We start from the raw sequence: 16,964 nt of genomic DNA, 5'->3' as shown, positions 1-16,964 counted from the left end.
AAATTGACTTGGAGAAAAATTGCTGCGTGTGAATGGAATTGAACATGTCAGTTGCCACAAATGAAATTTAAAACAAAATAAAAAAAACAATCATTGGATGTGCCAAGTGCCAACGTCAACATCCTCTTTGACAGGCAGGTAGTAGACAGAGTTATCGATGAGTAGGGTGTGTCTGTGTGTGTTGTATACATGGTTAACATGGACAAAATACTGCTGCATTTGGCTTTATGAGGACGTTGTGTGTGTGTGTGTGTATTTGTGAGTGTGTGTGTGTGTGTGTGTGTGTGTGTGTGTGTGTGTGTGTGTGTGTGAGTGTGAGTGTGAGTGTGTGTGTGTGTGTGTGTGTGTGTGTGTGTGTGTGTGTGTGTGTGTGTGTGTGTGTGTGTGTGTGTGTGTGTGAGTGTGTGTGTGTGTGTGTGTGTGTGTGTGTGTGTGTGTGTGTGTGTGTGTGTGTGTGTGTGTGTGTGTGTGTGTGTGAGTGTGTGTGTGTGTGTGTGTGTGTGTGTGTGTGTGTGTGTGTGTGTGTGTGTGTGTGTGTGTGTGTGTGTGTCTGTGTGTGTGTGTGTGTGTGTGTGTGTGTGTGTGTGTGTGTGTGTGTGTGTGTGTGTGTGTGTGTGTGTGTGTGTGTGTGAGTGTGAGTGTGTGTGTGTGTGTGTGTCTGTGTCTGTGTCTGTGTCTGTGTCTGTGTCTGTGTCTGTGTGTGTGAGTGTGAGTGTGAGTGTGAGTGTGAGTGTGAGTGTGAGTGTGAGTGTGAGTGTGAGTGTGAGTGTGAGTGTGTGTGTGTGTGTGTGTGTGTGTGTGTGTGTGAGTGTGTGTGTGTGTGTGTGTGTGTGTGTGTGTGTGTGTGTGTGTGTGTGTGTGTGTGTGTGTGTGTGTGTATGTGTATGTGCTGTACCATCTCCATGTTCTCCTCTGTAATGAAGCGTAGTTTGTTCTCCATGCGTCTGAACGCGTGGGCCAGTTCCTCATTCTTCCTGCTCAGCCTCTTGTTCTTGTCCAGCAGGGGCATAAACTGGCTCTCTGCCTCTCTTAGGCGCTTCAGCTAGACACACACACACACACACACACACACACCGCACACACGCACAATCATTAGTGTTCTTGTCATGCAGGGGCATAAACTGGCTCTCTGCCTCTCTTAGGCGCTTCAGCTAGACACACACACACACACACACACACACACACACACACACACACACACACACACACACACACACACACACACACACACACACACACACACACACACACACACACACACACACACACACACACAATCATTATTGTTGTTGTCCAGCAGGGGCCCTCTGCCTCACACGGCTGCAGCAGCTAGCCAGATACACACACATACAGTCAGGTCCACAATTATTGGAACCCTTGATAAAGATGAGCAATACATTGGGAGGGATCTTCGACCATTCCTCCATACAGAATCTTTCCAGATCTTATGAACTGCGTCCTCTTCAATTCAAACCACAGGTTTTCAATGGGGTTCAAGTCCAGAGACTGAGATGGCCATTGCAAAATGTTGATTTTGTGGTAAATTAACCATTTCTTTGTGGATGTGGTTGATGTGTGGTTGGGGTTATTGTCTTGCTGGCAGAGGCAACCTGGTATTTGGTTAAATGTCCTGGACCTTGGTAAAGTTCATGATGCCGTTGACCTTAACAAGGGCCACAGGACCAGTGGAAGCAAAATAGCCCCATAACATCAAAGATCCACTACTATATTTTACCATAACATCAAAGATCCACCACCATATTTTACCATAACATCAAAGATCCACCACCATATTTTACCATAACATCAAAGATCCACCACCATATTTTACCATAACATCAAAGATCCACTACCATATTTTACCATAACATCAAAGATCCACCACCATATTTTACCATAACATCAAAGATCCACTACCATATTTTACCATAACATCAATATCCACTACCATATTTTACCATAACAAAGATCCACCACCATATTTTACCATAACATCAAAGATCCACCACCATATTTTACCATAACATCAAAGATCCACTACCATATTTTACCATAACATCAAAGATCCACCACCATATTTTACCATAACATCAAAGATCCACCACCATATTTTACCATAACATCAAAGATCCACTACCATATTTTACCATAACATCAAGATCCACTACCATATTTTACCATAACATCAAAGATCCTCCACCATATTTTACCATAACATCAAAGATCCACTACCATATTTTACCATAACATCAAAGATCCACCACCATATTTTACCGTAGGTATGAGGTAACTTTCTGCATATGCTTCCGTTTTCCGACACCAAACTCACCGCTGGTGTGCTTGGCCATAGAACTCTATTTTCATGTCATCTGACCAAAGCACCGCCTGGAGTTTGATAAATGGCATTGGTACTTGGATTGGAACCGGTGCTATGGTCCTGTAAACAATACTCAGCTTAGTAGCTCTTTAAATAAGTGAGAGCTTTGCAATGACAGGAAGGTTGACAGCATGACAGACAGTGATGAATAATAAAAGTGTGTAAACGCTGATCGCTGTTCGTAGTGAGTAACGTAACACTCCCTATGTTGTTTAAGCATTTCTTTCACAATAGGTGGTTAGAAGGTCACGCAAAATAAAAAAGGTGCGTAAACCAAACTGATCCAATACCAAAGCCTGTTGTTGTGCCAGAACCAAACTGATCCAATACCAACGCCTGTTGTTGTGCCAGAACCAAACTGATCCAATACCAAAGCCTGTTGTTGTGCCAGAACCAAACTGATCCAATACCAAACGCCTGTTGTTGTGCCAGAACCAAACTGATCCAATACCAACGCCTGTTGTTGTGCCAGAACCAAACTGATCCAATACCAAAGCCTGTTGTTGTGCCAGAAGCAGAAACAGTAGTTTAAATCACATAAGAGAGTCCATTTTTTTAATTCTGCCAATCCCTCTGACTGAAGTGTTAACGATGTAGCAGGTTAGTGGATAATATCTTATCACCAGAGGAGATATTGTCACCTATCAGATAGCTATCACATAACTCCTAGGATGACTGAAATGTGTCTTCACTGTCTTGACAACATTTAGCTATTGCATGAATAAAGGCTACAGCAAATGGAGGGTCGTGATCGAAAAGTGAACATCCTTTCTTCTTCCAGGAAGCTGTGTGTGTGTGTTGCGTGCAGTATTCCATTTGGTCATTTTTTTAGGACTATATCTTCTGCAAAAGATAAGACTTTCCTGTGGCTTAAAATCCATTCAGTCAGAATTAATTACAACAATCCTCAGCCATCTCTATCAATGGGTGACGCACCAATACACTCACTTTTGTAGCAGCAAGATACTTGCGATTGGAAGATGTCAGAACTGCTCACCAGCTCATTTCTTTCCTCTGACAGGAGGGCATTGCGGTCCTCCAGTTTGCGGATGATGGCACTCAGCTCGGCGATCTTCAGTTGGAAGCGCCGAGCGTCCTTCTCATCCAACTGCTGTTCCTGAAACACACACCAACTGCAGATAACTGGGAATAACCTCAAAACCATCCCCAGACTCCTATAGGCTATATTATCACAGTATATTAGGCCAGCACACCCACCGAGCCCCAGTTATCTAAAGAACTATGAACTTCACTGTAAACACTCCGTGTGGAAACTTCAGTTAATGCAGTGAAAATACACCTGGACACTTCTGGGTTCCTTTTAAACATGGATTTTCTAAATAATAGTGTAATAAAGTGGGCAGTGGGGCAACATTCATTCTTACACGGAACAAATAATAAACTGAAAAAAAGCCATCCATCCATTTTCTGCCATCCATCCAAAATGAAAGCACTATTCTAAAAGGCGACTGTAGCTTTGCTCTGGTGTTTATTACAGCTCAGCCTAGCTTGCTACTCATCAGGATTGGGGTCCATTTGAATTGAAGGCAGTCAATTCAGGAAGTGATTTGAATTTTAAATTTTTTTAATAAAATATCCTCTCCTATTCAGTTTATTGAGAAGTCATTGAAAATAGATGCCCTTTTTTTTCAATTATTGAATTGGAACGTTAATTTACTTCCTGAATTGACTTGACTTCAATTGGAATTGACCCCCAAGCCTGGTCCTTGCTACTCCTGACTCATGGCGCTCAGATTCAGCAGCTGTGAGAAGAGACTACCTACATTGAGAAGTATGCCGATAATAACAATAAGCCGCCTGTAAGCATGAGTAGGTGAGCGTAAGGGAGTGTGAATATTCGTGACGGTGTGAAGGTGTGCAAGTGATGTGCTTTATAGAGGGAGGACGTCACAGGCCATGGACTGGTGCACAGAAGGCAGGCTTGGATTGGTGCTGAAAGAACAGCTAGCACATCTTGTGCTTGAAAAACAATTACAAAATAATACATTTAGTTCTTCAACAGGGAATGGTGACATGTGTCAATTGGATTACAAGGAATTTGCTGTCAAATTTTTAATCAACAATTGAAATGATGTACAGTCTTTTGTATCCACTATGTTGAAAATTCAGAGATTCATATACATATTTATGAGCTGAAAATGAGAAAATATTAAAATAAATAGCGGAAGACGAAAGAACGAGATCTTGAGAAAACCTTCAATGAACATCTCAAGAATTCCTTAAATCAGTGGTGCAGGAGACATCTTTCAACAACAGAGAACATCCTAGCTGCAGATGAGCCAATATAACATGTAGATAGAAACTCATGTCGTTTTGTAGCTTAATGCTAAGGTTACATAGGACACAAAGAAGCATTGAGGAAAAAGAAAGAAGCCAACCAATACTAGTGAATCAACAGAAAGAAAGCAAAACACATAACAGCAAAACACATGCAGTCATTATTGTATTAAATACAGTCATTATTAAATGCAGTCATTATTAAATGCAGGCATTATCATATTAAATGCAGTCATTATTATTTTAAATGCAGTCATTATTAAATGCAGTCATTAATATATTAAATGCAGTCATTATTATTTTAAATGCAGTCATTATTAAATGCAGTCATTATTAAGTGCAGTCATTATCATATTAAATGCAGTCATTATTATTTTAAATGCAGTCATTATTAAATGCAGTCATTATCATATTAAATGCAGTCATTATTATTTTAAATGCAGTCATTATTAAATGCAGTCATTATTAAATGCAGTCATTATTAAATGCAGTCATTATTATTTTAAATGCAGTCATTATTAAATGCAGTCATTATTAAATGCAGTCATTATTAAATGCAGTCATTATTAAATGCAGTCATTATTAAATGCAGTTATTAATATATTAAATACCAATAAAGTATAGAGAATCAGCATGCTAAGAAAGCTACTGTGTGTTCCCATGGCAACATGTAGAGGGAAAACAACCCAGTTTTAATGCCAAAAGACCCACTGCAGAAAGAATATAATAATAATAATAATAATAATAATAATAATAATAATAATAATAATGTATGTTAATAACAGAACACAAGCTGTCAGCTTTACTGTAATATACTGTATGTTAATAACAGAACATAAGCAGGAAGCTTCATTGTATTATACTGTATATATCCGTATTTGGCACAATTGAGTCCAAAACTGGGCTCTGGACAAAGAAAGTGCCATTTTGGAACGAGATAATGACATTCAGGCAAGAGGAGACCTCTACATAAATGGTTCTCAGGTGTGAGGAGAACCCACTAGTAGAGATAGGGAAGAAGGTTGAGACTGAGGTTCTCAGCCCTCCAAAGCTACAGTTAGTCTTCAGAGGAAGATAAGGGGGACTGGTGCTGGGTGGAGGAATAGACAGTAAAGGAAGGTGAGAGGGACTGGTGCTGGGTGGAGGAATAGACAGTAAAGGAAGGTGAGAGGGACTGGTGCTGGGTGGAGGAATAGACAGTAAAGGAAGGTGAGAGGGACTGGTGCTGGGTGGAGGAATAGACAGTAAAGGAAGGTGAGAGGGACTGGTGCTGGGTGGAGGAATAGACAGTAAAGGAAGGTGAGAGGGACTGGTGCTGGGTGGAGGAATAGACAGTAAAGGAAGGTGAGAGGGACTGGTGCTGGGTGGAGGAATAGACAGTAAAGGAAGGTGAGAGGGACTGGTGCTGGGTGTAGGAATAGACAGTAAAGGAAGGTGAGAGGGACTGGTGCTGGGTGGAGGAATAGACAGTACAGGAAGGTGAGAGGGACTGGTGCTGGGTGGAGGAATAGACAGTAAAGGAAGGTGAGAGGGACTGGTGCTGGGTGTAGGAATAGACAGTACAGGAAGGTGAGAGGGTCTGGTGCTGGGTGGAGGAATAGACAGTACAGGAAGGTGAGAGGGACTGGTGCTGGGTGGAGGAATAGAGAAAAACTAGGCTCAGCTAGGGCAGGACTCTAGACTCCATCTAAGCATTTAGAAGCAGCTAAAGGTGGTGATCAAAAACATTCACTAAGAAAGCAAAATGAATACTTGCAAAGAGGCAACAAAAGGGCATGCCTTTGAGAAGGTACAGGCTATAGCTAGCCTACATTTATACGCTACTAAGCAGCAGTGAGAGGGCAGACGGAGGGAGAGAGATTGCTTACGAGGCTCTCTGAGGTGTCTCCTGCACCACTGGGGTAAGGAGTGTCTCGTTTGGGGCTGTGGAGGTGTCCTCCTGCCCCAGCCTCCCTGCTCCTGATCTGGGCTAGCTGCTCATCCACAGCCTCCTTCTGCAGCTGGAGCCTCTGGGTGTGTCCAGCCTGAACCCCCAGCTCCTTCCCCAGCACACAGCAAGCTCTGTCTTTAACCTTAATCTCATCCATCTACAGAGCAGAGCAGAACAGAGGAGAGGAGAGGAGAGGAGAACAGAAGAGAACAGAGGAGAGGTGAACAGAGGAGAGGAGAACAGAGGAGAGGAGAACAGAGGAGAGGAGAACAGAAGAGAGGAGAACAGAGCAGATGAGAACAGAGCAGAGGAGAACAGAGCAGAGGAGAACAGAGCAGAGGAGAACAGAGCAGAGGAGAACAGAGGAGAGAAGAACAGAGCAGAGGAGAACAGAGGAGAGAAGAACAGAGCAGAGGAGAACAGAGCAGAGGAGAACAGAGGAGAGGAGAACAGAGCAGAGGAGAACAGAGGAGAGGAGAACAGAGCAGAGGAGAACAGAGCAGAGGAGAACAGAGGAGAGGAGAACAGAGCAGAGGAGAACAGAGCAGAGGAGAACAGAGCAGAGGAGAACAGAGGAGAACAGAGCAGAGGAGAACAGAGGAGAACAGAGGAGAGGAGAACAGAGGAGGGGAGAACAGGGGAGAACAGAGGAGAGGAGAACAGAGGAGAGGAGAACAGAGTAGAGGAGAACAGAGGAGAACAGAGGAGAGGAGAACAGAGGAGAGGAGAACAGGGGAGAGGAGAACAGAGGAGAGGAGAACCGAGCAGAGGAGAACAGAGGAGAACAGAGGAGAGGAGAACAGGGGAGAGGAGAACAGGGGAGAACAGAGGAGAAGAGAACAGATGAGAGGAGAACAGAGGAGAGGAGAACAGAGAGAGTGTAGAACAGAGGAGAGGAGAACAGAGGAGAGGAGAACAGAGGAGATGAGAACAGAGGAGAGGAGAACATGGGAGAGGAGAACAGAGGAGGGGAGAACAGAGGAGAGGAGAACAGAGGAGAGCAGAGGAGGGGAGAACAGAGGAGAGGAGAACAGAGGAGAGGAGAACAGAGGAGAGGAGAACAGATGAGAACAGAGGAGGGGAGAACAGAGGAGAACAGAGGAGAGAAGAACAGAGAAGTGTAGAACAGAGGAGAGGAGAACAGAGGAGAGGAGAACAGGGGAGAGGAGAACAGAGGAGAGGAGAACAGAGGAGAGGAGAGCAGAGGATAGGAGAACAGAGGAGAGGAGAACAGAGGAGAACAGAGAAGTGTAGAACAGAGGAGAGGAGAACAGAGGAGAGGAGAGGAGAACAGAGGAGAACAGAGGAGAGGAGAACAGAGGAGAGGAGAATAGCGAAGTGTAGAACAGAGGAGAGGAGAACAGAGGAGAACAGAGGAGAGGAGAACAGAGGAGAGGCGAACAGAGAGAGTGTAGAACAGAGGAGAGGAGAACAGAGGAGAGGAGAACAGAAGAGAGGAGCATAGAGGAGCACAGAGGAGAACAGAGGAGGGGAGAACAGAGGAGAGGAGCACAGAGGAGAGGAGAACAGAGGAGAGGAGAACAGAGGAGAGGATCACAGAGGAGAGGAGAACAGAGGAGGGGAGAACAGAGGAGAACAGAGGAGAGGAGAACAGAGGAGAGGAGAACAGAGGGGAGGAGAACAGAGGAGAACAGAGGAGAACAGAGGAGAGGAGAACAGAGGAGAGGAGAACAGAGGAGAGGATAACAGAGAAGTGTAGAACAGAGGAGAGGAGAACAGAGGAGAAATGAGGAGAGGAGCACAGAGGAGAGGAGCACAGAGGAGAGGAGCACAGAGGAGAGGAGAACAGAGGAGAACAGAGGAGGGGAGAACAGAGGAGAGGAGAGGAGAGCAGAGGAGAACAGAGGAGAGGAGAACAGAGGAGAACAGAGGAGAGGAGAACAGAGGAGAGGAGAACAGAGGAGAGGAGCACAGAGGAGAGGAGCACAGAGGAGATCAGAGGAGAACAGATAAGAACAGAGGAGGTGAGAACAGAGGAGAACAGAGGAGAAAAGATCAGAGGAGAACAGATAAGAACAGAGGAGGTGAGAACAGAGGAGAACAAGAACAGAGGAGCGGAGAACAGAGGAGGAGAACAGAGCAGCGGAGAACAGAGGAGAAAAGAGCATTGCAGAGGAGAGGAGAACAGAGGAGAGGAGCTCAGTCGAGCATGAGCGTGTACGCACACGAGCACACACAAAAAGTCACACACACACACAGACACAGAGCCGCATCATGCACACGTAGGCTACTGTTCTGTTCGGCCGTCACCATGACAAAAGGTTGGCAAGACCAGCCACAAGCCCCGCCCTGTTTGATTGGCCATTCAGAGAACAGGAGCTTCCTTCGTGCATCCTGTAGCTACTAAACATTAGAATCATAATAAGAACCCACAGATGTACTGTTTCTTTCCTATAATCAATGCTTCATTCATTTTACAGATCCCACTTGTATTGCCTGGCAGCAACCACAGTCTAGGGTCACATTCAACAAGATCACAACAAATCAATCTCGGTGAAATTACATGATATACTCCTGCTAATGTCCCGGGGAAAGCACACATGCCCCAGCTCTTCCCGGATATCTGCAATTCTGCATGCTACTGTTTAGAACAGGGTTCTTCAATTCCGGTCCTGGAGGGCCGAAACACCTCTGTTTTTCATCCTCTCCTTCTAATCAGGGGCTAATTCAGACCTGGGACACCAGGTGAGTGCAATTAACAACAAGGTAGTAATAAAAAACAGAAGTGTTTCGGCCCTCCAGGACCGGAATTGAAGAACCCTGGTTTAGAACATTCACAACAGTCCCAACTCAGCTAGCACATTTGGTTTCTTGTAAGTTGTGGGAACGTGTGTTTTTGCTTTCACATAGGGCTTGTAAGTAAGCATTTCACTGTTGTAGTCGGTGCATGTGACATTTTTTTTGTTTTGATTTGATTTGTGGGATTGAAGCCATACATTTCCTGACCAGTAAAACAGAAAGTTTTTTGAACGTTCTGAGAACAGAAGTGAAAATGTATCCTGTTCTGGGAAGGTTGTAGGGAGGTTCTGAGAATGTTTTACTCTGGTTCCTTGAAAGTTTTCCTGGGAGATTTTTTTCTGAGAACGGAAATTATAGGTTATTTGGAGATTTTTGAATAACGTCCTTAAAACTTTCACTGAATGTTTCAATAGGACTTTAAATAACACTGCTAGCTTATTTTTTGAAGTCCAAGCACAGATAGGACCACATGGAAATTAATTTCCTTAGGCATTAATCACGCGAAATCCTTTTTTATTTTTTATTGTGTCATGGTATCAGTGAGTTTCGAACCTATAATCTTCAGTTTTCTAGCCATGAAATTAGTCCACTGCGCCACCAGGATGGAGCTAGCATGCCATGTTGATTTTATGCATACAAAGCTGTTCATTTTTGTCTATTCAAACAGACACCATTTCAAAGGAAACAAGAACTCATTAAAATCAGGTGTGGCCAATTAGTGGGCGTGACCAAATCACCTGAACACACAAGATAGAGATAGAGAGTTTTGTTGATGCTGAGAACGGAATGTATATGTTTTTACATGACATTCTTGGAACGTTACTAACGTTTTCTTGTGGTTGTTATGGAAAGTTTTCTTAACTTTCTCTGAAACAATTTGAGAACTGAACCATTAGGAAACCTGTGGGAAAAATTATGCTGAGGTACTGAAGAACGTTGTTTCTTAATGTTCTTGGAACAATTTGAGAACATGACTTTAAGTGCTAGCTGGGGAAGCCCCAGCATACACTATATCACTAGTGACTGGACTGTACTTGCAGAAAATATCTTAGGAGGAAATTACAGCAATACTTACAGCACCGTGGAAATGCTTCTCCCATTTAGGTACCAGAGACAAGAGTGAGAACAAACAAAGTAATAACACCTCTATATTCCTGACATCTTCCAGATTGGATCTTCTGCAGGTAACCTGGATGACTGGTCCTTTCAGAGTCTGAAGAAAGCAGCCCTGCACTCATCTCTCAGCTGTCCAACAGTCACACACAGAGCCAAGTCCCACAGTCACACACAGAGCCCGGTCACACACAGAGTCCCACAGTTACACACAGAGACCAGTCCCACAGTCACACACAGAGACCAGTCCCACAGTCACACACAGAGCCCAGTCCCACAGTCACACACAGAGACCAGTCCCACAGTCACACACAGAGACCAGTCCCACAGTCACACACAGAGACCAGTCCCACAGTCACACACAGAGACCAGTCCCACAGTCACACACAGAGACCAGTCCCAAAGTCACACACAGAGACCAGTCCCACAGTCACACACAGAGACCAGTCCCACAGTCACACACAGAGCCCAGTCCCACAGTCACACACAGAGACCAGTCCCACAGTCACACACAGAGACCAGTCCCACAGTCACACACAGAGACCAGTCCCACAGTCACACACAGAGCCCGGTCACACACAGAGACCAGTCCCACAGTCACACACAGAGCCAAGTCCCACAGTCACACACAGAGACCAGTCCCACAGTCACACACAGAGACCAGTCCCACAGTCACACACAGAGCCCAGTCCCACAGTCACACACAGAGACCAGTCCCACAGTCACACACAGAGACCAGTCCCACAGTCACACACAGAGCCAGGTCCCACAATCACACACAGAGACCAGTCCCACAGTCACACACAGAGACCAGTCCCACAGTCACACACAGAGACCAGTCCCACAGTCACACACAGAGACCAATCACACAGTCACACACAGAGACCAGTCCCACAGTCACACACAGAGCCCAGTCCCACAGTCACACACAGAAACCAGTCCCACTGTTTAGGAACAGTCTTCTCATGGCTGCCAGTCTCTCTCACACACCTCTTCCCAGAGGAGAGGTGCACTATGGGTAGCTGGAGAGCCACATCAATGATAGCCTCCTCTCTTCTGTTCTGACGCCCCAACGAATGTCTTCCCTCCTCCCTTAGCGTGGCTAGTGGCCACCTCTGCTCTGCTCCGCCTAACAAGGTCACAGTGTGGCTCTCTTTTAGCGTGGCTAGTGGCCACCTCTGCTCTGCTCTGCCTAACAAGGTCACAGTGTGGCTCTCTTTTAGCGTGGCTAGTGGCCACCTCTGCTCTGCTCTGCCTAACAAGGACACAGTGTGGCTCTCTTTTAGCGTGGCTGGTGGCCACCTCTGCTCTGCTCTGCCTAACAAGGTCACAGTGTGGCTCTCTTTTAGCGTGGCTGGTGGCCACCTCTGCTCTGCCTAACAAGGTCACAGTGTGGCTCTCTTTTAGCGTGGCTGGTGGCCACCTCTGCTCTGCTCTGCCTAACAAGGACACAGTGTGGCTCTCTTTTAGCGTGGCTGGTGGCCACCTCTGCTCTGCTCTGCCTAACAAGGACACAGTGTGGCTCTCTTTTAGCGTGGCTAGCGGCCACCTCTGCTCTGCTCTGCCTAACAAGGTCACAGTGTGGCTCTCTTTTAGCGTGGCTAGTGGCCACCTCTGCTCTGCTCCGCCTAACAAGGTCACAGTGTGGCTCTCTTTTAGCGTGGCTGGTGGCCACCTCTGCTCTGCTCTGCCTAACAAGGTCACAGTGTGGCTCTCTTTTAGCGTGGCTAGTGGCCACCTCTGCTCTGCTCTGCCTAACAAGGTCACAGTGTGGCTCTCTTTTAGCGTGGCTGGTGGCCACCTCTGCTCTGCTCTGCCTCAAGGACACAGTGTGGCTCTCTTTTAGCGTGGTGTGGCCACTGTTGCAGCGTGGCTAGTGGCCACCTCTGCTCTGCTCTGCCTAACAAGGTCACAGTGTGGCTCTCTTTTAGCGTGGCTGGTGGCCACCTCTGCTCTGCTCTGCCTAACAAGGACACAGTGTGGCTCTCTTTTAGCGTGGCTGGTGGCCACCTCTGCTCTGCTCTGCCTAACAAGGTCACAGTGTGGCTCTCTTTTAGCGTGGCTGGTGGCCACCTCTGCTCTGCCTAACAAGGTCACAGTGTGGCTCTCTTTTAGCGTGGCTAGTGGCCACCTCTGCTCTGCTCTGCCTAACAAGGTCACAGTGTGGCTCTCCTTTCACACCTCCACTCACACACTCCATTTCCTCTTCTCCCACATCTCTCCCCCACAAAGACCATTATAACTGCAATATTATTCAGTGACTCCCTAGCACGCTCAGGATTGGCTCGATCTCTGTGATGTCATTCAGTCACTCCCTAGCACTAGGTTCCTCCACTCAGTGGCCCTAATCTTGATTTAACATTCCTGCCACGTTTCTGCATGCAAAGAAGATCTTTAGCCCTGGGCCTGTGTCCCAAATGGCAAACTATCCCCTATGTAGTGCACTACTCTTGATCAGGGCCTATAGGGTTCTGGTCAGAAGTAGTGGACTATATAGGGAATAGAAAGCCGTTTGGACACAGCTCTGACCTTTAGGAATTTAAAGACTACAGGAGAGACCGGAATTATGAATTGGATCTCTCTGAGGTACAATCAACCACACCTACTGAATACTGACATTTAGGTTAACTATCAACCACACCTACTAAATACTGACATTTAGGTTAACTATCGTTAATGTAATCTGCAACATATACATTCCAGACTTACAGCCTCACATTATCATTAATGTATCAATATATTGTGTTTGCATGTTTACTGCTTGTCCAATCATTCACAGGCCAGGGAGCGGTAAAGATGTTGCACTAAAGCAAATGAACCTGTAAGGAAGCAAACAGAGAAACTCACTAAAGCTACAGAACAAATGAACCTGTTAGGAAGCAAACAGAGAAACTCACTAAAGCTACAGAACAAATGAACCTGTTAGGAAGCCAACAGAGAAACTCACTAAAGCTACATAACAAATGAACCTGTTAGGAAGCAAACAGAGAAACTCACTAAAGCTACATAACAAATGAACCTGTTAGGAAGCCAACAGAGAAACTCACTAAAGCTACATAACAAATTAACCTGTTAGGAAGCCAATAATAGTACCCGCAAAACACCAGTCTCAAGGTCAACAGTGAAGAGGCGACTCCGGGATGCTGACCTTCTAGGCAGAGTTGCAAAGAAAAAGCCATATCTCAGACTGGCCAATAAAAAGAAAATATTAAGATGGGCAGTCTGAGATATGGCTTTTTCTTTGCAACTCTGCCTAGAAGGTCAGCATCCCGGAGTCGCCTCTTCACTGTTGACGTTGAGACTGGTGTTTTGTGGGTATTATTTAATGAAGCTGCCAGTTGAGGACCTGTGAGGTGTCTGTTTCTCAAACTAGACACTCTAATGTATTTGTCCTCTTGCTCAGTTGTGCACCGGGGCCTCCCACTCCTCTTTCTATTCTGGTTAGAGACAGTTTGCACTGTTCTGTGAAGGGAGTAGTACACAGTGTTGTATGAGATCTTCAGTTTCTTGGCAATTTCTCGCATGGAATAGCCTTCATTTCTTAGAACAAGAATAGACTGACGAGTTTCAGAAGAAAGTTATTTGTTTCTGGCCATTTTGAGCCTGTAATCGAACCCACAATTGCTGATGCTCCAGATACTCAACTAGTCTCAAGAAGGCCAGTTGTATTGCTTCTTTAATCAGCACAACAGTTTTCAGCTGTGCTAACATAATTGCAAAAGGGTTTCTAATGATCAATTAGCCTTTTAAAATGATAAACTTGGATTAGCAAACACAACGTACCATTGGAACACAGGACTGATGGTTGCTGATAATGGGCCTCTGTACGCCTATGTAGATATTCCATAAAAAATCAGCCGTTTCCAGCTACAATAGCCATTTACGAAATTAACAATGTCTACACTGTATTTCTGATCAATTTGATGTTATTTTAATGGACAAAATAATTGCTTTTCTTTCGAAAACAAGGACATTTCTAAGTGACCCCAAACTTTTGAACGGTAGTGTATGTGTTATGGATTTACACCCCATGCTATATTGTGGATAAAGAGTTACCTGTCTAACAAAACACAGAGGGTGTTCTTTAATGGAAGCCTCTCCAACATAATCCAGGTAGAATCAGGAATTCCCCAGGGCAGCTGTCTAGGCCCCTTACTTTTTTCAATCTTTTTCAACACTATACACGTCAGCTACTACAGTGACTGAAATGACTGCAACACTTAACAAAGACCTGCAGTTAGTTTCAGAGTGGGTGGCAAGGAATAAGTTAGTCCTAAATATTTCAAAAACTAAAAGCAGTGTATTTGGGACAAATCGTTCACTAAACCCTAAACCTCAACTAAATATTGTAATAAATAATGTGGAATTGAGCAAGTTGAGGAGACTATTGCTTGAAGTAACCCTTGATTGAAAACTGTCATGGTCAAAACATATTGATACAACAGTAGCTAAGATGGGGAGAAGTCTGTCCATAATAAAGCGCTGCTCTGTCTTCTTAACAGCACTATCAACAAGGCAGGTCCTACAGGCTCTAGTTTTATCGCACCTGGACTACTGTTCAGTCGTGTGGTCAGGTGCCACAAAAAAGGACTTAGGAAAATTGCACTTGGCTCAGAACAGGGCAGCACGGTTGGCCTTGGATGTATACAGAGAGCTAACATTAATAATATGCATGTCAACCTCTCCTGGCTCAAATCACTACTTTTATTTATGAGAGGTATTGACATGTTGAGTGCACCGAGCTGTCTGTTTGAACTACTGGCACACAGCTCGGACACCCATGCATACCCTACAAGACATGCCACCAGAGGTCTCTTCACAGTCCCCAAGTCAAGAACAGACTATGGGAGGCGCACAGTACTACATAGAGCCATGACTACATGGAACTCTATTCCACATCAAGTAACTGATGCAAGCAATAAATTAGATTTTGAAAAACATATAAAAAAACACCTTATGGAACAGCGGGGACTGTGAAGCAACACAAACATAGGCACAGACACATGCATACACACACACGATAACATACGCACTATACACACATGGATTTTTGTACTGTAGATATGTGGTAGTGGTGGAGTAGGGGCCTGAGGACACACAGTGGGTTGTGAAACCTGTGAATGTATTGTAATGTTTTTAAAATTGTATAACTGCCTTAATTTTGAACTGCCTCAATGGCTGCTGTCCACTGTCTCAGCCTTGGTTAGCTTTAAAACCCACTGGCTGCTGTCCACTGTCTCAGCCTTGGCAGCAGCTAATGGGGATCCAAAATACATACAAATACGCATGATGGCAGTGATGTGCCCGGCGATGGTGTTTCCATGGTGATAAGCGTGTGTATCCCTGTGAGACTGCGCCAGGCAGGCCTAAATGAGGGGGCTAACGTTACTCACTAGGTGAATGGAGACAGGTCCTGTGGCATGGACCATAGACTCTGGCTGAGTCCAAAATGAGGGGGCTAACGTTACTCACTAGGTGAATGGAGACAGGTCCTGTGGCATGGATCATAGACTCTGGCTGAGTCCAACCCACTGGCTGCTGTCCACTGTCATTGGTGGGCCACACCACACAGACACAGGGAGTACTGAGATAATTTTTCAAAGAATGGCGCTTCAGATCTCAAGATGTAATCTTGTGGATAATCCAAAAGCCCTGCTGATGCTCAGAAATCCCAGCAACCACTGGAACATGGTACACAGAAGCACGGCATCCATTTAGCCTAGCAGTGCTTTAAAACCCACTGGCTGCTGTCCACTGTCTCAGCCTTGGTTAGCTTTAAAACCCACTGGCTGCTGTCCACTGTCTCAGCCTTGGTTAGCTTTAAAACCCACTGGCTGCTGTCCACTGTCTCAGCCTGGGTTAGCTTTAAAACCCACTGGCTGCTGTCCACTGTCTCAGGCTGGTTAGCTTTAAAACCCACTGGCTGCTGTCCACTGTCTCAGGCTGGGTTAGCTTTAAAACCCACTGGCTGCTGTCCACTGTCTCAGGCTGGGTTAGCTTTAAAACCCACTGGCTGCTGTCCACTGTCTCAGGCTGGGTTAGCTTTAAAACCCACTGGCTGCTGTCCACTGTCTCAGCCTGGGTTAGCTTTAAAACCCACTGGCTGCTGTCCACTGTCTCAGACTGGTTAGCTTAACTGGCTGCTGTCCACTGTCTCAGGCTGGGTTAGCTTTAAAACCCACTGGCTGCTGTCCACTGTCTCAGGCTGGTTAGCTTTAAAACCCACTGGCTGCTGTCCACTGTCTCAGGCTGTGGACAGCCTGAGACTCTCCTCTCCTCTCCTCTCCTCTCCTCTCCTCTCCTCTCCTCTCCTCTCCTCTCCTCTCCTCTCCTCTCCTCTCCTCTCCTCCCTCTCCTCATCTCCCCCTTCTTCTCTCTCTCCTCTCCTCTCCTCTCCTCTCCTCCTCTCCCCTCTCCTCTCCCCCTTCTTCTCTCCCTCTCTCCTCTTCTATGTCCCTTAGTGCCTGTCAGCCTGGTATTAACCCT

The 16,964-nt window shown here is 45.5% G+C and overlaps 1 protein-coding gene across 12 annotated transcripts in view; it reads right to left on the bottom strand.

Annotated features, from left to right (window-relative positions):
• The window catches only part of jakmip3 (Janus kinase and microtubule interacting protein 3), a 61,315-nt gene that overhangs the window by 15,536 nt on the left and 28,815 nt on the right, over positions 1-16,964 (bottom strand). For 5 of the 12 annotated variants that reach the window (XM_041893418.2, XM_041893441.2, XM_041893410.2 and 2 more), the window contains exons 5-7: positions 6,544-6,762; positions 3,375-3,494; positions 896-1,042 (exon numbers count right to left, since the gene is read on the bottom strand). In XM_041893418.2, coding sequence (XP_041749352.1) covers positions 896-1,042; positions 3,375-3,494; positions 6,544-6,762 — 486 coding nt within the window. The remainder of the gene's footprint in view (positions 1-895; positions 1,043-3,374; positions 3,495-6,543; positions 6,763-16,964) is intronic. The other 7 variants (XM_041893459.2, XM_041893467.2, XM_041893483.2 and 4 more) reach the window with 3 other exon arrangements.

This window comes from Coregonus clupeaformis, chromosome 1, assembly GCF_020615455.1.
Source record: "Coregonus clupeaformis isolate EN_2021a chromosome 1, ASM2061545v1, whole genome shotgun sequence".
Classification (NCBI taxonomy): domain Eukaryota; kingdom Metazoa; phylum Chordata; class Actinopteri; order Salmoniformes; family Salmonidae; genus Coregonus; species Coregonus clupeaformis.
The sequence above is the reverse complement of the archived record's forward strand: the minus strand, read 5'-3'. Positions and strand labels throughout refer to the sequence as shown.